The sequence below is a fragment of the Bos indicus x Bos taurus genome, chromosome 2, assembly GCF_003369695.1.
Source record: "Bos indicus x Bos taurus breed Angus x Brahman F1 hybrid chromosome 2, Bos_hybrid_MaternalHap_v2.0, whole genome shotgun sequence".
Classification (NCBI taxonomy): Eukaryota; Metazoa; Chordata; class Mammalia; order Artiodactyla; family Bovidae; genus Bos; species Bos indicus x Bos taurus.
In genome coordinates, this window is record NC_040077.1 from 115,539,424 (window position 1) to 115,566,120 (window position 26,697).

The 26,697-nt window shown below is 38.5% G+C and overlaps 1 protein-coding gene across 7 annotated transcripts in view; it reads left to right on the forward strand.

Annotated features, from left to right (window-relative positions):
- The window catches only part of AGFG1 (ArfGAP with FG repeats 1), a 90,455-nt gene that overhangs the window by 24,786 nt on the left and 38,972 nt on the right, over positions 1-26,697 (forward strand). For all 7 annotated transcript variants that reach the window (XM_027515167.1, XM_027515174.1, XM_027515184.1 and 4 more), the window contains exon 2: positions 7,069-7,162. In XM_027515167.1, the coding sequence (XP_027370968.1) occupies positions 7,069-7,162 (94 nt within the window). The remainder of the gene's footprint in view (positions 1-7,068; positions 7,163-26,697) is intronic.

A 26,697-nucleotide genomic window follows, 5' to 3' on the forward strand; every position in this document is an offset into this window, starting at 1 on the left:
TTTTTTTAAGGTTTGCGCAGGGGGGGTGGGGGGGAGGGGGAGCTCGCCAGGGCACCTGATCACAGCGTCTCTTACAGTCTCTCTCTTCCTCTCTTCCTGCTTTTCTCACTTTTCTCTCCCCCTTCCTTTTTCGCTACCCTTCTCTTTCCTTCGTTTCTTTCCCTTTACCCTCTTCTCTTCCCTAATCTTTTTTTTTTTCTTTCTCCCTATCTTTTTCTCTGTTATCTCCTTTTTTAACTTCCTTTCTCTATCTTGCTGCGTTCCCTGATTCCTTCCTTCTCCGTTCCTCTCCTTTTCACTCTTTAGCTCTTTCTCTATCTTTAGATCTTTCTTTATTTTCTTTCCTTTTTTCTTTTTCACTTTTTTTGTTTTTGTTTTTCTTTTTTTGCTTGGGTGAGGCCCCCCTGAGGGGGTTTTCTGCAAGGAGTAGGCTCTGTATATTGTGTATTTTTTAAAAGCTCCTTTGTTTAAGAGAAATCTTTTTTATCTTTTTCAGCTTTAGGCAATGCTCTGGGAGACTTTGGATGTAAACTGGGGAATTTTTAGGCCCTGGGAGGTGCAAGCGGAGGTGGAGTAGTCGCCTTAAATCAGAAATTGTTGGATAAATTTTAAAGGTTTGTGTAGAGGGGGAGGGGGCTCGCCAGGGCGCCCGGCCGCAGCGTCCTGTAAGCCCTCTCCTTCCTCCGGAGGTAGAGCACAGTCTCCCTCCTTTTCTTCATCAATGGCAGAAAATATGATCTGCGCAGAAGGTGGAGACCCACTACCATCCACCGCTATAGCCTCTCCCATAGACTATCCCACAGCCTCATGACGAGGGTCCAGAACATTTTTAATCATATTTATAGGATACGTTTTTAGTTGTTTTTTTTACCTTCACCCAAGTATCTAAATTAACAGTAGCCTCTTTAACAGTTTCAAGATTACTTGTATAAAGAGTTGCCATTCTTAGTTTCGTGTTACCCATGTCAGAAAATTAAGTATAATAGAAGATAAAGCTTTTAGCTTTTAAAAGATCAGGCTCTTCTTTGGCCTTTTAACTTCAGAAACCGTTTTCTCTCTCTAAGTCTAACTCTTTTAACACTTTCAACACTTCCCACTCCTCTCGCCCTGTCTATCCTACAGGGGGGTCCGCGGCACCCTTGAGTGGGGTCCTAGCCGTCCCGAACACTGGAAGAACAATAGGGCTGATAACCCAGATTGTTCCGGGGGAGGAACAGTAAGCTGATGGCCCAAACTGTTCCAAGGGAGGAGCAGTAGGGCTGGTCACCCAAACTGCTCCGTGGGGGAACAAGAGGGCTGGTCACCCAGTTGTTCCGAGAACGGGGAGCAATAGGGCTGATGGCTCTGATTGCTTTGGGGAGCTTACCTTCGAAAGTCCCTGTTCGGGCGCCACCTGCCGGGGACCAGCCCCGGCTGATCCAGGGTATTCGAAGCGGGGATGGCGTCGGCGAGGATCAGGAAACAACTGCTTAATTAAACGTTAATTAAGGATATAAAGAGTAATAGAATGAGGATAGCTCAGTGAGGAAATTCAGTGGAGAAAAGAGGCTGAGTAATTCAGCCAGAAGGTAAGAGAAAGAACGACATGGTGAGACCAAGTTTCGGTGAACAAGGCCCGCACTTTATTTTTCAAAGTAGTTTTTATACCTTAAGTTATGCACAGAGGATAATGGGGGAAGGGGTAGAGTCTTGCAGCAAACCAGGCTTTCTTCCTGCAAACTTATCATATGCAAAAGCTTAGGTGATTTGCATCATCTTCTGGCCCGGAGGCCTGTTAACATTTTAAGACCTTTTCTTCAGAAAACTTATTTTTCTCTAAAGGTGATTGGTCAGGAGCCACCCTCCAAAAGCATTAGATAAAGTTGCATTCCTACAGAGCAAAGGTGTGGTGGGCTACAACAAGAAAAAGAATTAACTCAAGGGTCCCAGGTTACAAACATTAAAGCTACTACTTACACCAATTATATTAATCAATACACTGCCAGGGACACAGCAGGTAAGGGATATGGAAACTTAGCAGCAAACATTGGCCCAACAAGTGAAAATCCCTTCACCAATACAATTTCTAATCAATCTTTTAACTACTCAAAAGAATCTGTGTTTAGACAGTTTAGAACATCTCCTGCCTCTCACAGTTGGGAGGCTCTGAACAATCACATGTGGCCGGAAAAACCTATTCAGGCAGGCTAGAGGATTTCCAAAGGAGTTTGTAGGTTAAACACTGTCACACCCAGGAATTATTAACTGGAGCTGTAAGCTAACTTTTTTCAGAGAGGTAGTGGGGGACAGCCCCCCGTAAAGTCAGAGGTGTAGGTGAAAGCACAAAGCAGAAAGTAGGCAGACTCTGGTTTTGGGGGTATATGCTCGAGAATTTCCAGGGGGACTCCTGAAGCTCGATCCCGCCTTTGCGTATGCCGAGCCTCCTTCCTCATGACCTTTGTCATGGGCGGAGTTCCTCACGCTGGCTACCGGCAGTGATAGAATTTCCAGTTGAGCTATTCCAGATCCTGAAAAGTGCTGCACTCAATATGCAATATGCACTCAATATGCAATATGCCGGCTCCCGGCAGACACGGGCTCATCTTCTCTTGCAAGAACTCCAAAATTGCAACTTGCTGCTGAATAACCGTTGACAGGAGAATGTTGGATTGCACCAAAAAAAGATACCCCACATCCAAAGGGCAAAGGAGAAGCCCCAACAAGATGGTAGGAGGGGTGAAATCACATTTAGAACCAAACCCCATACCCACCAGAGACGTTCGCAGGGCACAAACAAAACCTTGTGCACACCAGGACCCAGACCCTACACAGACTGAACCAGACCTGCCCATGAATGTTTGAGTGTCTCCTGTGGAGGCACGGGTCAGCAGTGGCCTGCCACAGGGACTGGGGCTCAGGCTGCAGCAGACCTGGGTCACGCAGCGTGTGACATTAAGCCATCTTGGAGGAAGGTGCTATTAGCCCCGCCACAGAGCCACCGAGCAGACAACCCACAAACTGCAGAACAGTTATACCAAGGAAATTCTCACACTGTTAAGAAGGTTCTGGGACCCACAACAGATTTCCCAACCTGGGAATTCATCAAAGGGACTGAGGACCCTTGGGGAATTTGACTTTGGAGGCCAGTGGGATTTGATGACAGAACTTGCACAGGACTGGGGAAACAGACTCTTGGAGGACACAGACAAAACCTTGTGCACTTGAGGAGCCAGGAGAAAGGAACAGCAGTGTCCCCAGAAGAGACTGAACCAGACTTGTTTGTGAGTGTCCATGAGTCTCCTACGGAGGCATGGGTCGACAGTGGCCTGCTGCGTGATCAGGGACTCTGAATATAACAGTACATGCACAAGTCCTTTTGAAGAACTGAGTCTGAGTGAACTCCAGGAGTTGGTGATGGACAGGGAGGCCTGGCGTGCTGCGATTCATGGGGTCGCAAAGAGTAGGACACGACTGACTGAACTGAACTGAACTGAACTGAACCAAACTGATCACATGGACCACAGCCTTGTCTGACTCAGTGAAACTATGAGCCATGCCTTGTTAGGGCCACCCAAGATGCACGGGTCATGGTGGAGAGTTCTGACAAAACACGGTCCACTGGAGAAGGGAATGTCAAACCACTTCAGTATTCTTGCCTTGAGAACCCCATGAATAGTATGAAAAGGCAAAAAGATAGGACACTGAAAGATGAACTCCCCAGGTCGGTAGATGCCCCATATGCTACTGGAAAAGAGTGGAGAAATAACTCCAGAAAGAATGAAGGGATGGAGCCAAAGTGAAAACAACACCCAGTTGTGGATGTGACTGGTGATGGAAGTAAAGTCTGATGCTATAAAGAACAATATTGCATAGGAACCTGGAATGTTCATGAATCAAGGTCCATAATCAAGGAAAATTGGAAGTGGTCAAACAGGAGATGACAAGAGTGAACATCAACAGTTTAGGAATCAGTGAACTAAAATAGACTGGAATGAATGAGTTTAATTCAGATGACCATTATATATACTACTGTAGGCAAGAATCCCTTAGAAGAAATGGACTAGCCCTCCTCATCAACAAAAGTAGTACTTGGATGCAATCTCAAAAATGACAGTGATCTCATTTGGTTTCTCTTCTGTTCTATTCCATTAAATATCACACTAATCCAAGTCTGTGCCCCAGCCATTAATGCCAAAGAAGCTGAAGTTGAACGGTTCTATGATGACCTATAAGACCTTCTTGAACTAACACCAAAAAAAGATGTCCTTTTCATCATATGGACTGGAATGCAAAAAGTAGGAAGTCAAGAGGTACCTGGAATAACAGGCAAGTTTGGCCTTGGAGTACAAAATGAAGCAGGGCAAAGGCTAGCAGAGTTTTGCCACGAGAACTCACTGGTCATAGCAAACCCCTTTTCCAACAACACAAGAGATGACTCTACCCATGGCCATCACCAGATGGTCAATACCAAAGTCAGGTTGATTATATTCTTTGTAGCCGAAGATGGAGAAGCTCTATACAGTCAGCAAAAACAAGACTGGGAGCTGACTGTGGCTCATGTCATGAACCCCTTATTGCCGGATTCAGACTTAAATTGGAGAAAGTGGGGAAAACCACTAGACCATTCAGGTATGACCTAAATGAAATCCCTTACAGTGTAAGTGACAAATAGTTTCAAGGGATTAGATCTGGTAGAGTGCCTGAAGAATTATGAACTGAGGTTCCTGACATTGTACAGAAGGCGATGATTAAGACCATCCTCAAGAATGGAGAAGGCAATGGCACCCCACTCCAGTACTCTTGCCTGGAAAATCCCATGGACGGAGGAGCCTGGTAGGCTGCAGTCCATGGGATCGCTAAGAGTCGGACACGACTGAGCGACTTCACTTTGACTTTTCACTTTCATGCATTGGAGGAGGAAATGGCAACCCACTCCAGTGTTCTTACCTGGAGAATCCCATGGACAGAGGAGCCTGGTGGGCTGCCGTGTATGGGGTCGCATAGAGTCGGACACAACTGAAGCGACTTAGCAGCAGTAGCAGCAAGAAAACAAAGTGCAAAAAAGGCAAAATGGTTGTCTGAGGAGGCCTTACAAATAGCTGAGAAAAGAAGAGAAGCTAAAGGCAGAGAAGAGGAAAGATAAACCGTTGTGAAAGCAGAGTTCCAAAGACTAGCAAGGAGAGATCGGAAAGCTTTCCTCAGTGATCAGTGCAAAGAAATAGAGGAAAACACATGCGAAGATGGACACAATAAAGGACAGAAACTGTATGGACCTAACAGAAGCAGAAGATATTTAAGAAGAGGTGGCAAGACTCCAAAGAAGAGCTATACAAAAAGAAGATCTTAATGACCCAGTTAACCATGTTGGTGTGATCACTCACCTTGATCCAGACATCCTGGAGTAGGAAGTCAAGTGGGCCTTAGAAGGTATCACTATGAACAAAGCTGTTTCCCCATCTATTTGCCATGAAGTGATGGGACCAGATGCTATGATATTAGTTTTCTGAATGTTGAGTTTAAGCCAACTTTTTCACTCTCCTCTTTCACTTTCATCAAGAGGCTCTTTAGTTCTTCTTTACTTTCTGCCATAAGGGTGGTGTCATCTGCATATCTGAGGTTACTGATATTTCTCCCAGCAGTCTTGATTCCAGCTTGTGCTTTCTCCAGCCCAGAGTTTCTCATGATGTACTCTACACACACGTTAAATAAGCAGGGTGATAATATACAGCCTCAAAGTTTTACTAGGATGAAATGGCTGTGTCTCAATTTCTTACTGTGCAATCTTCATTTCTATATTTCATGACTTACCAAGAGCTGAAAGAAAAATAATTTATTAGTTTAAGACTTAAAGCAAAACAACAAAACCCAACTGTTGTTTCTCCACCTTGAAATGTGAAGCAGATAAAGTGCAACTTGATTTAATTCAAAGTGTGAGCTGAAATATGTGCCGTCTATGTCTGACAGAAGGGAGAGAAAGAAGCAGCAGTGTATAACAATTGAGCTTCTGTTAATTCTGAATTATTATGTTAACGTAAAATATTTTGTATTTCTAGAACATTACGTACCATATTTAATTATTCAGAAATGTTTTTAGAATATTTTTGAAAGTTTGTTACTTTGCATCATTGTTAACTCTCATTTAATTATCATGGTTGATTGCAAAATGAGTATGGCAAATTCTGTAAAACGATTGATCTGCCCTAGACCAGTATTTCAGATGAAGTCTTTGTCAGAGGATATGACTCCAAACTGATTAGATGAAACTGCGTAGATAACTTGTTACTTTGCATAGATTACTTAACTCCTCATTCTTGTGGGTCGAGTAGGCCACTGTGTGGTAGTTGGATGGAACACAGTAGTTCTTAGTCTCTCTGAGTGCATCTCTATTTAGTTTTTCATGTGTGTGAAAAAATATAAAAGTCCTCTTAAGGCCACATATACAGAAAAGATTTCAAAGTGGTGAAGGACCTTAAGAGTATTCATATATATTCAGGTATTTCTTGAAGCCCGTCATATCCCTTTATTTCTTCTTGAACACTTAGGACCTCCTGAGATGGTTGAAGGTGTTCTTCATTATCAGCCCTTATTTGAATTGATGGAGAGATGGAACTTTTTCTTATCCATCAATACCTTCAAGGTTCCTTGGATTAGTTTTCAGTTTCCTAAGTCAGTCTTAAAGATGGTAGCTATTTGATTTGAGTATTTGTATATTTCCATACCTGACATATCATCATCACTTTCTTAGAAAATATGAAAATATTTAATAACTTTCTTTACCATTGAGCCTATCATATAAATTATTCTCTTTCCATCAGACTTACACTAAAGCAGTATTTGTGTTCCCAGTAAACTAATGTGTTACAGGTACTGTATATTTCTAACTGATTAGTTGAATTTATCTTTAAATAAATTAGTGTCAGTCTGAACAAATTCACCTTGATATATCTATTGTGTGTGTAGTTTAAAATATTTAATTTAGCTTATAGCATAAAACAGTTCTAAGTTTAAATGTGCTAATTAAAATGTTTTTCATTGACATAATTTTTGAAATACTATAGTTTGTAATGGTATTTTTTTTTTATCTTTTAGGCGAGGGTTAAATCCACCACACAGGGTGAAATCCATCTCCATGACAACATTCACACAACAGGAAATTGAATTCCTTCAAAAACATGGAAATGAAGTAAGTGTTTTAGTCCTTTTAAAAAACTTGAGTTGTTTAGAATGATAAGAAATTTTCACTGTCTAAAAAAGGTATTTTTGTATTCTGTATTTAGGTGTTTCAGAATGTACTCATTTAGCAATGTATTTGGAATTAATGTCTACTACATAAATACTTTACCTAAACCTGAGATAAAACCTGTATTTAAGCTTTGTCAGTATTGAATGTAAAAGGCATTTTTAAAGGACATCTAGTATTGGAGTAACTTAGTTATGGCTTTAAATGACAAAAAGAGGGAGAAAGAGAATTAACATTGTGGTACTGTAGTAAACTTTTGTTAGGCTGTTGTATGATTGGCTTTCATTTGATGGTCCCCTCCTTCCTTCTTACATTTTTAACTTTAGATGTATATGTGATGCTTAATCTTGAGCTGCTTCCCCGGTAGCTCAGCTGGTAAAGAATCTACCAGCAGTGCAGGAGACCCCGGTTCAATTCCTGGGTTGGGAAGATGCCCTAGAGGAGGGCATGGCAACCTACTCCAGTGTTCTTACCTGGAGAATCCCTGTGGACAGAGGAGCCTGGCAGGCTACAGTCCATGGGGTCACACAGAGTTGGACACAACTGAGCGAATAAACACACAACACAGCAGTGTTAAGTAGGTGCTCAATAGGGTGGGGATTAGTAGTTCTGAGCGGGCAGCCTAGCAGCATGAGGAACCCAACAGAGACAAGATTTGTAGGGGAGCCTTTTCTTTCTACTCTGCTTTAATGGGCTTCCAGGAATTCCGTTCTCTTTGCTTGCTTTCTTGTTTTAGTTCCATGTTTTGCTGTTATTAAGAGTGGTGGTCTGCTATTTAAAACAAATACAAAAAACTGTAAAATTAACAGAAAGCCAGCATGTTTTATAATCTTGGGGCATGGATGAACCAGTCAACCCAATTGATTAGTAATTGCCATTATTTAGTAAGACAGTTTAATCACTTCCTAGAAGGGAAGTACTTTAGTTGTACTACAGTGGTTGCATTTTTTTTTTTTTTTTGGCATGTTTTTGATAATAGAAAATAAGTCTTCAGATTTTATTAGTTTCAGTCTTCTTTTTCACCTCAGAAGATGTATGCAAGCATTTTGTACGTGGCTTCTTTTTATGTCTTAAACTTGCTTTCCAACTTTTGATGCATGTGTGTATTTGGTTCTAAAGTAGTAAAGATTATGAAATATGTTTTAATACATGATTTAGAGAAGTAAGCACACATTTTTAAGTTTCCAAATTTTGTCAGTAAAAAATTATCATTAGTAATCAAGTTCTATATTACAGGAAAATCTGAAGCAAGATGAAAAGGCAGAGGTGTATAATGACAGTAAGTGTAGAAATGTATTTCGATTAAAAGACAATTTGAACAGTTTGTATAAAGTTTGAGATTAGCCTACCAGTGCAAATTTTAAGTTATTTTCTTAGAATTTTGGAAATTTTGGACATCAGAATGAAGTCAGAAATGAAAGAATATCATCTGTTCTTAATGTTAAAAATCTAATAACAGTAGATAAAATTATAGTAGTAGAACTGTAAAAGTAACAATCTATTGGAGAAGTAAGTAAAAAAATATTCAAACCTATCAGTAGATAAGATTTGGTGGAAATTGGTCCCAAAATACTATGATTGAAGGACCCCTTTTAAAAACATTTTTCCTGAAATTGTGGTGAGTACACTTAACATGAGATTTACTCTCTTAAAATATTTTTAAGTGTAAAATGTGGTATTGTTAGCTATAGGCAAAGTGTTAGGAACTTACTCTTGCATAACTGAACTTCGTAGCCAGTGAATAGCAGCCACCATTCTATTTTCTGCTGCAGTGGGTTTGACTGTTTAGGTATCTCATCTTAAGGGGAATCATACAGTATTTGCTGTTCTGTGACTGGCTTATTTCATTTGGCATAATGTTCACAAGGTTCATCCATGTTGCATATGATAGGATTTCTGAAGAAATAGTTTTTATGACTGTAATATCAAGATAAATTTATAATACATGAAAGGAAATCTTAGACAACTCTTTATATTAAATAGTGGAAACAGAATACAAGCAATAGAGATGACTGGAATGGATTTATGAATTTTAAATTCTAAAAAGAGTCATGCAAATTAATAGTCCATTTAAAGCCCTCACTGTTACAGTGACTTTGCTAGTACTTGGATACAATAGACTTAAAGCTCATGGTCTAGGTAGGAGATAGATACATAACAAATAATTGTAACACTGTTAGTAATTAATGATAAGAATAAGAATTTTCAGAAGTAATGTGGAAAGGAGAGGATTGGGAAGATTTCATAGAGGAGGCAAAATATTTGCTGGCTTTTGAGGGTGACTAGGACTTAGGCTAACAGGAAAAGATTCTACAAGCAGAGTAAACAGTGCACAAAGAGAAATTTCCAACAGTCTTACTGCTAGAAAGTTTACTTTTCTAATTACTTTTCCTCTAATTACTTGTTAAGGGAGACAAACATATTTTCTTGTGTCCCTAAAGACATCTTATACCCAAAATATTGGAGTAGGTATATTTAATTCTTTACACTATTAGCAGAATTTCCATTCTTAAAAGTTTTATGAGGTGTGTAGAAGGTGAGGATTGATATTATGAAATGCAGGGAGATTGATACAGCTTGGTAAAAAATTATATAGACTTCAAGTACAAGTGCCTAATTATCAGTTTATCTTATACACTTAAATCTTAAGTATAATATGCATAGAGAAAATCTGCAGATGTTTATTTTTTATTTCAAATTATGTTGCCGTATTGAACAGTGTGTTAAATCTCTCCATTGTCTGAAAAGGAACGTACTCAGTCATGTAAATGTTGGATTAAAAGAAGGTATTGTCATATGTCTGGTGAATGAGTGGGTTCATGTCTGAACTTAAAAGATCAAAATGTATATTAACTGGCAGAAGTCTTGGGTCTTCTACCCCCATGAGAGAGTTTTAACATTCTGCGGGGCTTGTTGGTTGTCATTATTTGCATCAGGCAAGCACCGTGGTTGCTGGATGACTCACAAGGTGTTGATTTTTTTTAAATCATCTTGTATTCCACATGCTTTGAATTCTCCTCCAGACATTTATATGTGGGAGAAACCTTTTTACAGTCAGTCTGCATGTAGAACTTAAATCTGTTTTACATGCTTTCATTACAGTTGTGAACAACTTATTGTCAGAGAAAGTCATGCTGCCAAGTCTAGAATAAAGTGTGGGAGAGGACCACAAGTTATAGGGCAGAGGGCTTGGACAGAGGAAGCCATTCATTGACACAATCAGTGCAGTGACTTAATGCATTTGTATATCTGGGAAAGATTTCACTTTTCATTCAGAACTTAAGAATTGTCCACTGTTTTTGGCACATCACATAATGCTTTCTTTTGTATCATGTGTTATTAAAAAAAATCTTTAGTGGTTTACTCCGTATGCCCTCTTTTATGGTATTGTGGGTCAATCAAAGGAATTTCACTATTGGGTTAACTTCTGATTATCAGACTTAATGGAAAGAAGACTGAGTACCAGTGCTATATAGCTAACTCAGTAAAAGGAAAATGTAGGAATAGTTTTATTTTGAGCCATACATTTTTTTTTTTCTAGTAATAAATTAACCCTCCTAATTACATTTCAGGACTGAGTAAAAGGGTTACTGCTGATGCTTCATAGGCATGCACTCTACATGTAGAAATAAAAATCATGCGTTGATTGACAGTATTTGGTTATCTTTATGCTAGATTCAAAACATAACCCTCAAACCAGAAACTAAAGATTTTAAAAAAATCCTTCCAAAGTGGTAGACCCATAAGGTAAGTTGTGCTTTTCCCTAGTCAGTATTCACGATCATCTCATTCTTCATTCCTGAAGCAGAGATTTATTAATCACCTATTGTTGTGTCTGGGATTGTCTTTGGGTACTAGGGGTACTGCCTATGATTCCTGCCCTCATGTAAAGTTTTCAGTCTAGTGGGAGAGAGAGAGAGACAATAAAAATCTTTTTATTCCCCCCAGTTCTATTTTTGGGTAAGAGTGAGAAAGGGCTTCAGTTTAGAATTGTAGATGCTTGGGATTATGGAGACAGTCTATTTTTTAAGATGTTATACTTGTGGCTTAAATAGGCCTTATTTTATAAGACAGCACTTCAGGCCTTTTGGGTAGTTGAATTGCATCTTTGGGAAAGATTGGAGCTATTTTATAATCAGAAATAAGCACTGCCACAAAGAAAAGTATTCTGATATCTTAAAAACATTTTAAATTTCAAATTCACATGCTGTGACAATTTTGCTGGAATATTCAGGTATCATTTTATAGTATTAGACTCAACCTATTATGATGTTAAACAGGACACTTGTGGTTATTTCCTAAATCATCTTGTCTTATAAACTGTAATAAGAGATGGTCACTCTCAGTACAGAATAGTGGACTCTGTAAAGTGGAAGGCCAATATCTGAAAGAGCCTGTAGGCCATTGTCAGAGTAAAGATGATGAACTTTTGAATGAATCCTGAACCACGGTATGGAACTATTACATAGCTTCAAAGTGTTACATTCATTTAAAGTGTGATTAAAAACCAGACAGTCTATCCCAAACTGCAACTCTGTACAGAAATTGATAAAATTTGGACTAGACTTGTTAAATGTTACTTGAAGTTCAGTGGTCTTGTGCAGAAAGGATTGGATTTGAAGTTGGAGGGTTGAGAACATTGGTCAGGTTACCTCTGAGCCTCGATTTCTAAAAGTGTAAAATGGTGATAGTATCTTACTGTGGAAAGGGTGGAATGCTTTGAGCTCAAGCCACCATGAGAGTTCCCAGCATACTTGTTGTAGAATGATATTCAAATATCTATTGAATCAGAACCTGAGGTAGTAGAAGTTACAGGAAGATTAACTTTTTTTTTTTTCACTTCTTGCTCAAAGTGGGTTTTTTTTGGAGGATTTTTCAGTTTTCTTAGAATATGGTAGTATATCAGTTCAGTTCAGTTGCTCAGTCATGTCTGACTCTGCGACCCCATGAATCGCAGCACGCCAGGCCTCCCTGTCCGTCACCAACTCCCGGAGTTCATTCAAACTCACGTCCATCGAGTCAGTGATGCCATCCAGCCATCTCATCCTCTGTTGTCCCCTTCTCCTCCTGCCCCCAATCCCTCCCAGCATCAGAGTCTTTTTTTCAGTTACATTAATATTTAGGTTGAGTATTTAAACTCTTGGAGCATTTTAACTACATGCTGAGCCTAAATAATATTAGTAAAATTTGGTAGTTATTTTAATAATGACATATTAAATGTCTTTATTGAGTGGCAGAGTTAAGTTACATCCTCATTACTCCAGGGTTTACAGTTACCTAACTGCCTGTGCGGAGGTTGGCACAGATAGTAGTAAATATTGTAGGTTTTATAGGTCAACTGCTTATAGTATATTCTTGTTTGAAAAAAAAAAGTAGCCCTTTAAACATATATGAACCAAATGATCAGGGGCAGTACAAAAACAGGCCAATGGCCCAATTTGATCTGCAGGTGGTTGATTGAAGACTCCTAATCTATGAAATTCCAGTCCTCATTGTAAATCCTTTTATAACCTTGCTTCTTTTCCTAGTTAACTTTCTTCATTATCAATAGAAATGTTTAAACCCCAATGATTTCTGGTTTGTTTCTTATATATGCTGTTTATATCCCAGTTTTCTTGATATTTTGCTCAAGTTGTTCATTTGTCATTCACCTTTGTTCCAAGACCTATTGGTTTTTACCCTTCCATCAAGTCTTTCAGGAGTATTTTAGCACACAGGGATGAAACTACCCCCTCATACTTTAAACTTTTTTAAAAATATATTTGACTATAAGATTTTATGCAGGTGTTTTTTTTTTATTGCTCTCAGTTTCTTCTGTATTGATCTTACTACCCTCAAAACATAATTCCATGGCATAATCTTAAATACTGTATCATTACATCTAGAGCTGTGAGTATGTGTGTATTTTTTTGTGTGTGTGTTTGTATGTATTATTTAATTTTTATAAAAATTCCTGGGCTTTACTCCATCGGAGATTCTGACCCTGGGTGTGGGATATAGGAGTGTCTGCTTTTTCAGCCAGAAGCCCTATGTAATTCTGTTGCTGACCATCTTTTGAGAGAACCAGTATAATAACTGAAGGCTCCATTGAGTCTAGATTCAAAATACTCTGTAGTCAAGTTTCAGCACCACCAATTGATAAGCCTTGTTACTTGAGGGAACTGCTTTTCCCTGAGCTTCATTTTCTTTTGTACTGCATGGGAAGTACCTGTCCTGCCTATTTCATGAGGTTGAGTTGAAGGTAGTATATGTGAAAACATTTTGAAAACCAATGTACTATGTAGATAAAAGATGTCAGTTTAAGTGCAAATACACTTTCTCATTGATTTCTAAGCTCAGAGTGGGTTGGGGGAGTACCATGTAGAAAAATGATGTGCTTTGAACTGAATTCAGTTAGTGTAGGCAGATTTTTGCAGAACTGTAGTCAATATGATGGTATTGATCAGTATGGAAAGCTAATTCAGTAATAATAGTAACATTTCAAACAATTTTAGACTAAAAATATGGAATTATTTGGGAGAATGGCTTTCTAGTGAGATACTTGAGGTTTAAAACCATCCAGCTAAAATACTGAAACACATGCTATTATTTAATAGGTTATTTTTTCAGTTTCTACATATTTGTGAAGAAACATTTTAAATCTAGCTTCTATTTTCAAAGAAAGGCGAGGTGTTAAGAGTTTCTTAAAATTCTGAATCAAATCGGTAGTGACATAGTAATCTTTAAATATTCATGGTGCATTCTTTGGTATTAGTTGTTGGCTTTCAGAGAAATATCTAATACTAATTAACAAAAAGAATGTAGGAAATGTTATATTTGTACGTACTGTAACGTGGATCTTTTTGAATGATTACTGAAAACCCAAAGGGTACTGTAGAAGGAGATTGATGATAGTTTATGTAACTACTCTGAGCGTTTATTTCGCTTTTTATTGCCTTGGTATCCCAGGTCATATTATTTATTTGCTTCCGACTGCTTCACTCATTCTTGCTTCCTGTCATCTGTCTCCCAGCTTTTCTTGTTAATTTCTTTTTTTGCCATAAATATGTTACTTAAAAAAAGAAAACAGATTTGTTTGAATCCAATTAAAAATATAAATTATTCCTTTAAAAAAAAAAAACTTTTTGTTATGGAGATTCCCAGATAGCTACACAGTAGACAAAATTATATAACAAACTCCTATTCCTTTTTTATTATGTGAAACAGGTCTAAGACGTACAAGTCCTCTATAAATTCATGAACTAGATGTTATCTTGGAAGAAAGACTTTAAAAAATATATAACTCCATACCATTTTCACATCCATAAAACTTAATGGTAATCTAATTTCTAGGCTTCCCTTGTGGCTCAGCTGGTAAAGAATCCATCTGCAACATGGGAGACCTGGGTTCGGTCCCTGGGTTGGGAAGATCCCCTGGAGAAGGGGAGGGTTACCCACTCCAGTATTCTGGCCTGGAGAATTCTACGGACTGTATAGTCCATGGGGTTACAAAGAGTCAGACACTATTGAGCACCTTTCACTTTAGCCAGTGTGCGTATTTCCTTTTATTTCATAATTTTCATTTTTTCTCTTCCCTTAAGCGTATGTTTAAATAGAGGTGCAAGTAACGCTCACATGTTAATGAGTGGTTAATATGGGTTTTGAAACTCTGACAAAGTATTGGAGGCTAGATGGGTCAGAGTTGGGCTTGCATAATTCTGGCTGGAACCAGGCAGCTTCCTGGGACCTGTGCCACTTGGTCTGTGGGATAGAGCCAGGTTTGTGCCAGGACAGTGGGAACCTCAGACCAGGTGGTTACTCTGGGGCCGGATACCCTGTAACCACTGGCCCTGCCAGCGCAAGTCCCTGGAAAACATAGCAGTTGAGGTGAATTCTAAGCCTTGCAGTCAAACTTGTAGTATACATTCCCCTGGTTCACATTGAGTTGTTGTCTTTCATGTGAATCTTCCATTGCTCCAGCATCACCTGCTAACCAGACTCCTGAAAATTGATGTTGAATTCTTGCTGCAGAGCAGGGATGCTAGTTGGTTGCTAGGCATTCATCTTGGCAACAGAGGATGCCATCTGGATATGGGGTGCTGTATAAGCTGGTAAGAAGGATCTTAAACTCTGGGGCCATAGATTTTTGAGGAATTGGTGATGACATTGAAGATTTTTTGGTTCTGTTTTATGAAATTCAAGCCATCCTGTACAGGCAAGATCAGCTTTTGTAGAAGAAGCCAGAGGTCATGCCCAGTAGGAATTTAATGGAGCTTTAGGGTAATGTCTTTCATCAGTGTTCTCGTGGACCATGGACTTCACCAGTTCCCTAAGGATGATCTCATAATGGCCTGTGATGCTAGGATTTTTCCAAGAGTGGGGGTGGCTCTGAGCCATCATCTTCTGCAGAACTTGACCTGCATTGTGCTGCATAATGCAGCTTTTAAGTCTTACTGAGGGTGAGCTAAGTCTTCTGGCAGTGAGTGCAGCAACTGCTCTGTTGGTGGGGGGCTGCTTGCCTATCTGCTACATTGTCTGTAGAACCTTCTCTCATGGGTGGTCATAGCAAGGTCTTGTCCCTGGCAGAGGCTGCTTCAAGCCACAGCACAGTGGCAGTATTTGCCTGTCTTTTGCCCCACACCTCCCAATGTTTTATTATGAGAAATTCATAAAACTTAAAATTATGCAGAGACATTGAACACTGCCATATTTGCACTAGCAAATATATCTGTGTCTCCATTTGTCCACCTGTCTTAACATTTTTCTTGCATTTCACAGTAGGTTGTAAAATTAGTTCATATCACTCCTAAAATCTTTTGTATATCGTTAATCAAAATTCAGTAAGATTTTTTTGAGGTATAATTTACTTACAGTGAATGTAAAAGTCTTACATGTAACTTTGAAAGAGTTTTGATTAATGTATACAGTTTGGTGACCCAGAGTCCTGTGAAGATATGAACATGACCATTATCCCCAAAGTTCCCCCGATATCTCTTCCTATTCAGTCCCTCCCTTTTCCAGAGGCAACCACTGTTTTGATTTTTGTTCATACTCATATAATAAAATTAGAATGTGCTTTTTTTGTTCTACAAGTAACAAATACTGAAAAGGGTATGGAGGAAAGGGAACCCTCCTACACTGTTGGTGGAAATGTAAATTGGTGCAGTCACTTTGGAAAACTGTAGGAGGTCCTCAAAAAACTATAAGTAGAGTTGCCATATGATCCAGCAATTCCTCTCCTAGACACATATTCTGACAAAACTATAATTCAAAAAGATAACAGCTCTCCTCTGCTCATAGCAGCACTATTCACAATAGTCAAGACATGGAAACAGCCTAAGTATCAATTGGTAGATGAATGGATGAAGAAGATTTGGTACATATACACAGTGGAATACTACTCCACCATAAAAAAGAAGGAAATGATGCCATTTGTAGCAACATGGATGGACCTAGAGATTACTGTACTAAGTGAAATAAACTGGAAAGGTTTATCATGGGATATCACTTACATGTAGAATCTAAAAAAACATTGATACAAATGAACTTATTTATTTACAAACCAGAAACAGACTCACAGCCTTGGAAAACAAATTTATGGTTACCAAAGGGGAAAGGTGGTGGGGAGGGATAAATTAAGAATTTGAGATTTACATATATACACTACAATATTTAAAATAGATGATCAACAAAGACCTACTGATTGCCTTTTATTTTGAACATGGATCACACTCTTGTTTCTTTTGGGATATGTAGTGGTTTTGGATTATATGTAGACCATTGGAAGTGTTGGTTGTAGAGCCTCTGGATTCTGTTGTGTTTGTCCAGAAAGTATTGGTTTGTTCGTTAGTTTTGTTCACATTTTACTTTAGCAAACTCTGCCTCTCCTGGTGGGAGCCAATTGAAATCTCTGCTCAGTTCTTTCAGTCCTTAATTGAACTGCTTTGAATCATTCCTGAGGTTGCCAAGGTCAAGGGTGAGCCAGAGTTTCGGGCAGCATCATTATGCAAATCTTGTAGCTCTTGTCTTTTTGGACATACCCCCACTTTCTGGATGCTGTGGTGGTGAACTCTGTCTTTAAGCTTTAAGGTTTGGGGATTTCTCCTTGAGTTTTGACAGCTCTGCTTGACAGAGGCCTGCTTTCAATGATGATCCTTAAAAAAGGCAAATACCTTGAGCTGTTTCTTCCAGGTGTTGAGTCCTCTCCAGATTCTGTTTACTTGTGGTTGTTTTCTATTATCTTCTGAGAAATTTTATAATGTTTGCTGAATTTATAGTTGTTATTTCTGGGAGGTTTTTTTTTTTTTTTTGTATGAGCTACTCTGACATTATTGGAAGTGGAATCTGCTCCGCTTGTCTTTTAAGTCGTCTTCATTCTGTAGGAGTCCCCTTCTGTTTTGCATTCCTGTTCTTCTCTCCCCCCTTCTCCTCCTCTGTCAGCTCAGTAGTTTGTTCAGTAGTTTCCCACTGTCAGGATTTTGCTGATTGCATCCATGAAGTGTCAGTGTTCCTCTGTCATCTCGGTTACCTGTAAATAGATAGTCAGATCTAGTAGATTGCTAAGATTTACATTTAACTGAGGGAAGGGAGAAGACTCGGTGTCTCATAGGTTGGGTGTTGTGTTCTTTTGTAGAGACATTTTTGTGTTTGTGTGTATGTTGGGGTGGGGTGGCTAATACTCTGTTGATATCCATTTAGTAGGAATGGTAAAATGGTGATAACTTAGTCTAGGATCCTGTGAGAAGGGAATCCTTGAGACCTTTACAGGGTTTCTGTAAGGTCAAGATTTTTTAAATAATAATTCTCAGATTTGATTTGTGGTGTTTACTCCCAGTCTCATGAATATACAGTGGAGTTTTCCAGAAGCTGCATAACATAAAAATGCAGCAGCTGATGAGAAATCAACTCTTCCGTTTAACCAGGTACTAATGAAATTTGTAAAAATGTATAGCAGTGCCACTCTTTTTATTTTTTAGAAAATATAGCTATTTTTACAATTACAAGTTGGTTACATTAGCATACAGTAGTTTTATTGTTGTCAAAAGTATATTAATATTGCGACAGAGGACAAGATGGTTGGATGGCATCACTGACTCAACGGACATGAGTTTGAGCAAGCTCTGGGAGGTGGTGAAGGACTGGGAAGCTTGACATGCTGCAGTCCATAGGGTCACGGAGTCAGATACAACTGAGTGTCTGAAAAACAATATTGCCTAAGACATGGGGTTAGTATAGCACAACTGCTAATGGGTGTGGGGTTTTTTCTGGTGATGTTAATTAAATATTCTAAAATTTGGGTGTGATAGTGTCACAACTATTGTGAATATACTAAAAACATTAAATGGTACAAATAGGTGAATTATATGGTATCTCAGTAAAGCTTTTGAGGAGTCAAAATAAATACATTAAAACTATTTCTTATAAATATCAGTAGATACAGTGCACATAAATAAAGCCATTTGTGGTCCTCAATATTTGCTTACTTGTGCTTAGTCGCTCAGTCGTGTCTGACTTTTTGCTATTCCATGGATTGTAGCCCACCAGGCTCCTCTGTCCATTTTCCAGGCAAGAATAGTGGAGTTCATTGCCGTTTCTTACTTCAGGGGATCTTTCTTACCCAGGGATCGAACCCCTGACTCCTTTGTCTCCTTCACTGGCAGGCGAATCCTTTACCACTGTGCTACCTGGGAAGCCCCCTCAATATTTAGCTGTTTTCAAAATGAGTTAGTTCTGTAACATCTGCAACAATAAGTAGCTGGTATTTATGTGTGTGTGTGTATCACTGTGAAATTCTTTATTTTGGTCAGTAGCAGTTATTCTTGATGTTCAGTTGTCCCCTTTGGACAGTTAGGTAATCTTTTTGGAAACCTATTTATAACTTATACCACTTCTGCAGATTCCATTTTTACTTAGAAGGGCTTTGTCTAAATATTCCTTTTCCTCTTTTTATATTAACCTGTGAACCATCTATTTGCAAATATTCCAAGAAAACTAAATGTTTCTTCTTCTCATGATTAATTTATGTAGAATATGGTACAAATCAAGCTTACTTCAGAGACTTGTTCTGCATTTGGCCCAGTTCATCTCTCTGTTCCTTTGCCAACGGCTACATTCCCAACCTTAGTCAGCTGCCTGGCAAATGCATGCCTTCAGTCACCAGGACAACCAGACAATAGAGTGTCCATCTAAATCAGTTGCTATCATTGAGCCTTAGATGAAGCTGAACAATGGGTGAGTCGTGTTCATGCTGGAGGTAGCCCTCTGGTGCTGGTGCTGTCTGTCCCTAAACCATTGATAATCCGAGAACAGTTCTTACTTCGTAGGACAAGTGAATAAAACTTCTTAATCTTCAGTTCTAAATGAAATATCAGACTGTCTTGCCCATTCTACTCCCTTGCTTACCTCCGTGTTCTTGTTATATTTTAGGAATGTAAAAAATGTAAAACTTGCTCTGTAGAGAGAGAAACATAAACCTTTGGTAATTTTTCCTTCTTGGCAAGCTTGCTTATCAGATTCATACTGTCTTAGGGAATAAGAACGCTTTGCTTTAAGAGCCTTCACAAATTAAGTTTAGAACAAATGGAACCAAAACATTGGTGGGAATTTTTTTTTTTTTTACCTTTTTAAGAAAATGATTCTAAAGTTTATTCAAAAGATCAAAAAAGTAAAACTAGCAGGAAAGAATTTATGAAGCGAAGAGTAAATAGGATTGGCTCTAGTAGATACTAAATGTAGCTCTGTTTATAGGCAGTAATTTGTAATATAAAATTGAAGTCATTAATTACAGCAATCTGAAACTAGTACAAGGCATGGTAGCCTAGACCTGTAAATATAGTAAATATGTATATGAAGTTATTACAAAATTCAGTCTTGTGTGAAAGGAGTTGGTTATTCAGTTAATGTAGAGTCAGTTAAAATGTTAACTGACATGGTATGCCAGAATCCAGAAAAATTTTAGTTAAGCCATAAAGAAAGCCATAAAAATACAAATAGTAGTCTCAGAGTATTTCCCGATAAGATACTTATTAAAGGGAAAAATAGTGACTTTACTATGGAAAAATCTAGGCTCTATCTTTTTTTTTTTTTTTTTGGTTTTGCAGTTGTTTTTTGGCCACACTGCGTGGCACGTAGAATCTTAGTTCCCTGAGCAGAGATGGACTCTACACTCTCTGCAGTGGAAGTGCAGTCTTAATCACTGGACCACCAGGGAAGTCCCATGGCCTGTATCATTTTAACCAAGTGATTAAAGTTAGCATCACCAGGAATGGGACAAATCATGTACTTCCTAATATGATGTGCTGGGAAGGAAACAACATCACTGATGTGGTATTCCTTCCCAAAATGCATAACATAAATTTAATTATGAGGAAACCTAAATTTAGAAACATAAAATAACTGGCTTATACTGTTCAGAGATGTCAAGGTCATTAAAGACAAAAACAGGCTAAGAAACTGTTCCTGATTAAAGGAGACTAACGAAACAGGACAGTTATGGATACTGTACTGGGAGAACTTTTCCCATTTGCTATTAAAGAATACTATTATGGTAATTGGTTAGTCTTTGGATTAGACAATATTATGAAGTGTTAGTTTCCTGATTTTGATAATTGTGTTATGGTTATATAAAAGAATGTCCTTTTTTTAGGAGATACACATTTAGAGGTAAAAGGTTTACTTCTATAATTTAACTGGTTCCAAAAATTTTTTCGGAGAGAGGAATGATAAAGCAGATGTTAGACTGTGGGTAAATAGCATTTATGGGATTTCTTTCCACCACAATTGCAACTTCTCTGTAAAACAGATTATTTTATAACTAATAAACTAAATGATAGTGTTTAAGGAGGTATACACTTGTAGGTAACATCAAAAAACAAAAGCAGTTATTACTGTAAAATTAATAAAAAATAGCTGACTACATATTTTAACATTTAAACGTATGAGGAATTTATAGACTAAAAGCAATGGAAGAAATCACAAAAGTAAAATTGATAAATTTAGCTAGCTAAAACATGGAAACTTATTAAAGACATATAAAAAAAGACAGGTGACTGTTTTGTTACACATACAGGGTAAGTTACATATGTCATCTTAGTTTGATAAAATAGGGCAGTTGATAATCTTTCTCCAGACTACTTTCCTTGGCTAATATAATGAATCTTACATTTATAAAGCTGTTTATAGTTTACAAATTACATTTATGAATAAACTTGGGTTTAGAAGGTAGGGGCTGCTTACCAAGCTCATACTCCCCTTACTGAAGTAAGAAATGCGGGAAGGCTCCCTCTGCTGGGAAAGCCACAAAACACACAACTGATTGGATGCCTAAGCCTAGGGACTAGGGACTAATCAGATCCTCTCTCTTTTATGAAATTGAATTAAGGTTCACAGAGGCTGGACTGAAAAGATAAGTCACTTAACCAAAAAGGCAGTATGTACTTGGGCCATGTGCAATGTTAATAAGTAAACAGAAAAAAAAAAATTGTGCTGAGATTAAACATGAGCACGGAAGAGACATATGTGTGTAAACTATGTATTTGCAGGGAGTGGGAGCATGGAGAAGGGCTTCAGTTCAGTTTAGTTGTTGAGTCGTGTCGGACTCTTTGCAGCCCCATGGACTGCAGCATGCCATGCCAGGCCTCCCGGTCCATCACCAACTCCCGGAGTCCACCCAAACCATGTCCATTGAGTCAGTGATGCCATCCAGTCATCTCATCCTGTGTCGTCCCCTTCCCCACTGCCCTCAATCTTTCCCAGTATCAGGGTCTTTTCAAATGAGTCAGCTCTTCATATCAGGTGGCCAAAGTATTGGAGTTTCAGCATCAACATCAGTCCTTCCAATGCACACCCAGGACTGATCTCCTTTAGGATGGACTGGTTGGATCTTCTTGCAGTCCAGGGGATTCTCAAGAGTCTTCTCCAACAGCACAGTTCAAAAGCATCAATTCTTCGGTGCTCAGCTTTCTTTACAGTCCAACTCACTTCCATACATGACTATTGGAAAAACCATAGACTTGACTAGATGGACCTTTGTTGTCTGCTTTCTAATATGTTGTCTAGGTTGGTCATAACTTCCCAGGAGTAAGCATCTTTTAATTTCATAGCTGCAGTCACCATCTGCAGTGATTTTGGAGCCCCCCAAAATAAAATCTGACACTGTTTCCACTCTTTCCCCATCTATTTGCCGTGAAGTGATGGGACCAGATGCCATGATCTTAGTTTTCTGAATGTTGAGTTTTAAGCCAGCTTTTTCACTCTCCTTAGGAAACAGGTAATCAGACTGCCTAGGCCCTGGATGACTTCCTGTTTGCAGCCCAGGTTCCCATAAAGTTTTTAAGAGCTACTGTTCACTTTGAGTAAACTTGTTTTATCTGATCAAATGTGGATGAGTTTTGATTCTTTGCAGCCTACCTGGAATGCGGTTCTGACATTTGAAACATTAAATGGAACAGGGCATGGAGTGTGCTGTGAGGTTTGTACGCTGACTTACTTACTTAGTCTCTACTGTAGGTGTCTGAATTAGAGCTCTTGGTGAATTAGAGCTCTTGGTCTCCTTCAGAACCCACAGACACTTGGAATTAAGTTTGGTCTTTCTGCTTCATTTGATTTCTTTTTGATGTCCTAGTATTTGCTTCTTTTTTCTATTTCTTTGTGATTATCAGTTATTTTGAGAATAAGTGTGAAATACCCATTAATCTCTCTCTGTTATTCTCAAGTGAGTGGGTGTATATAATAAATTGGTCCTTAGATAGTCCTCACTCTTGGAAAGTTCTTCCTCCAGGGAAAGACTTCTTTCATTTTATTTTCATCTCTGTTATTCCCCATGTACATTAACTCATACCTCAAAAACGGGCTTTTATTTATTGTCTTATTTAAATCTTTGTTATTCTTGGATACTGGGGTAGTATCATAGTAAGTCCAGGGGTCTTGCAAGTAGTTCAGGGGTCAGCAGACATTTTCTTTAAAGAGCCAGATAGTAAATGTTAGGCTTTTAGATCATACAGTGCCTGTTACAGCTACCCAGCAAAACAGCCCTAGACAATAGATAAACGAGCAGACGTGTCTGTGTTCCAGTGAAACTTCAGCTGTAAATGCAGGCTATAGGCCAGATTTAGCCTGAGAGGTATAATTTGTTAACATCTGGCCTAAATTTGATTTGAGAATTTGGTTTGGTGTATTTATTACTTATTCGTAAGTTGGTACGCTAAATGTTCTAGGTCAGCATGTGTATTTCAAATGGAACAAAGGGAAAAAAAAGTTCTACTGTACTTATATTTCATGGCTGTTAGGAGGTTGCTTTCATTCATGCACCAGATATTTATTCAGAGGCTCCTCTGTGTTTGGCAGGCACTGAGAATACAAATAAATGGTGATGAATTGGAGAGAAGGCACCTGCCATGTGAAATTTACATTTAAAAGTTAGATAAAGGGTATTAAATAAATAATACATTGTGATAATATTGTATGTGTTTTGGTGTGGGGAATTTGCCCCTTTGGAATTGGTGGTTAGGAAAGACTTTATGGCTGGAGAGAGTGATGATGTAAGATGAGTTTGGAGAGTTAATCAGGGGTTAGATCCTTTGGGACCTAAATAGGTGGTGACGAAGAATTTGATTCCTATGCTAAGGAAGCCATTATAAGGCAGTTTTTGCTTAAATTAAAAAACAACAACAAACTGGGATTAAATAAATTGGATTCAATGTCTTTAATCTGATACTCCCTCACCTACCCATTTAGATATCTGGTTCACAAGTCTCGTGTCCTGGTGGTCTGCACATAGAGCTTGTGTGTGCCTGTTTTCAGTGACTCAGGTGTATATGTTCTAATTCTTGCTAAAAGATTTTTTAAAACCAAATTTTGAGATGGAATATACCACATGATCCTAAAAGGATTTATATAAATGCAAGACTATCTGTATCTTTACATAAGGCATATGGATAGTGTTATTATTTCTTTAAGCATTATTAGTTTGTATAAATCCTTTATAGATAGGCCGTTACTGAGAAATACCTGTTAGAAATATTAGCATAGTCATGCTCATATAGTCAGGGTGAGTATAGGAAATTTTAATAATGTAGTTTTTTTCCCCAGTATTTAACTTAAGTCATGACACATATTTGAAGTATATTTTTTTCTGATTATGAGTTTTTAGGACAAACTAAGGCCCCCAAAACCCTTATTTTCTGTCCCTTTTAGGGCAAAATGATATGTTGCTGACAGACTTTGTGTACATCCATGGTAACTCACTAGAGAGTTTCAGTGTTTCCTGTTCATAATTATTTCTGTTAATCTTTTCTTTCTGCTCCTCAAAAGTAGATATTATGCTCATGAATTTTTCAGTTCTTTAAGTCTCCTATTATTTGTTCCTGTATTTTATAGGCAGTATTGTTAATTGCTGTAATTGTATCTTAAAAGAAGGAGGCAGTAATCCTCTCTCTACTGAGGAGAGAAGGGGCAGAAAAAAAACCCCAAAAAACTGAACTCTAGTTGATATGTGTAGATTGGCTTAATGACAAAAGTTTCTGTAATTCCAGAACATCTTCCTGTATTTTCCTTATTTTGTATCTTTGGACCTAGAGGTTACAGGTAGAGTCATGTGACATTGTTTATTCTTTGTATCTATTTTACGAAAATATTGAGGTTGTCTGAATAAAGGTCAGTATCCATTGAAGCAGGTTTCTTTATTGTGTTGTCCTTGAAGGGAATATAAAACTATAACATGTCATATCTATTTGCCTGATGCAACACTTTTTTCTTAACTCTTTCTTTTATATGTGAGTAATTGAGAATTAGTATTTGATTTATTAGTATTGATTAGTATTAGTATTTTTGGTTTTCAGAATTGTTTGTTAAATTGCTTGCACTGCATGTATTTATTACGTGATTTACGTGCAGTGCTGTATATCTTTCATCTGCCCTTCTAGCCCTAGTTTTTAACCCTGTTATGTCTCCAAGCACCTGGTTTGTCGGGGTACACGAGTGGGTTTTCTTGTCTCCTGGAAGGGTTTAACTGATGGAGAATATTGTTAGCAGATCAAAGAAAGGAAGAAGGGAAAGGTTAGGATATTTACTTTCTTAATTTCTTTAGTGTGGGATTTCTGTAGCCTGGCTGCCTCTTCACTGAAGGTCAAAGCTCCCATCAAGTTAAGGTTGAGACCACTTCCTCTCCTCCTCCCTTTGCTGCCAGTAGGTGGTGATAGGCAGGCCCTGCTGTTGATAACGGAGAAGGCAGTGGCACCCCACTCCAGTACTCTTGCCTGGAAACTCCCATGGATGGAGGGGCCTGGTGGGCTGCCGTCTATGGGGTCGCACAGAATCGGACATGACTGAAGCACCTTAGCAGCAGCAGCTGTTGGTAATAACCCTGGGACACTATACTCTCACTGGTGATTTCCTGACAGCCTACTTCGGCTTTAAACAGTCTGTTGCAATTCTCAGATTACCCAAATTGAGTGTGTCATCTGTTTCCTAAGGCTGACCCTGACTGATAAATATACATTGAAATATTCTAGATTCTTTCAGTGTTTATCGTGATTGCAATTCTAAAGTGGATTAGCAGTAGAATAAGGGAGAAAATTATTTTGACAATTTCACGAATTTATTCCGTTGGTTGATGTGTGATTTTATGTTTAATTCTTCCATAAGGTCTGGTTTTAATATTATCAACCTGGCTACTGAACCCTTAGTATGGCACAACCCATTGTTTCAGCATTATGGGGAATTCAAAAGTAGATGAGACACATAGTAATCCTAATACAGGGCAGTTTGTGGTAAGTTTCTTGTGAGAGGTACAAAGTGTTCTAGAAGTTCAAAGAGGGTGATTGTTCCGTTAAGACCACTTTGATTCTGTCTGCAGCAGGAATGAGAGACCCACCGTTTGCTGCGTTTCTGGTAAGACCTCTGCTTTCCAATCCTTGCTTACTTTGTCACCCCATAACACTCCACTGCAAACCACATAAGAGACTAGGCACCAAAGTAATAATAGCTAATGCCATTTAAAATCCACTTGTATATACCTGTTCTGAGTGGAAAACATATTAACTCATTTAACTCGTCCAGCATCTCAATGAAGCAGGTTCTCTTACCCACCCGAGTTGGAATTCACATTAAGGCAATCTGGTTTCCTCAACTAGGCTCATAACTGCCACACCTACCATATTATTCTGTAATTAAAACTAATTATCCATCTCCCCAAAGAGATCATCAAAACGAATTTCATCATGTATGAAGCCTTTTAAATGATGGCTTTCATGTGTCCTCCTTGTCCTCAGTGATGTTTCAAGGCCCCCAGCCCCATGTTATTGTCAGTAGAATTTATCACATGCTCTGTCATACCAGTCAGCCCCTCTCATTCAGTATATATTTTAACACTTCACATGATGAGTATTTTTTTTCTACTAATCATTTCTGGCAGTCCCAGTGTCCACATAATATACCTCAGCCTCCTGAATTCTTTGGCTATTTGTGTCCAGAATCCTTTGTTCTAGTTTAGATATCAGTAA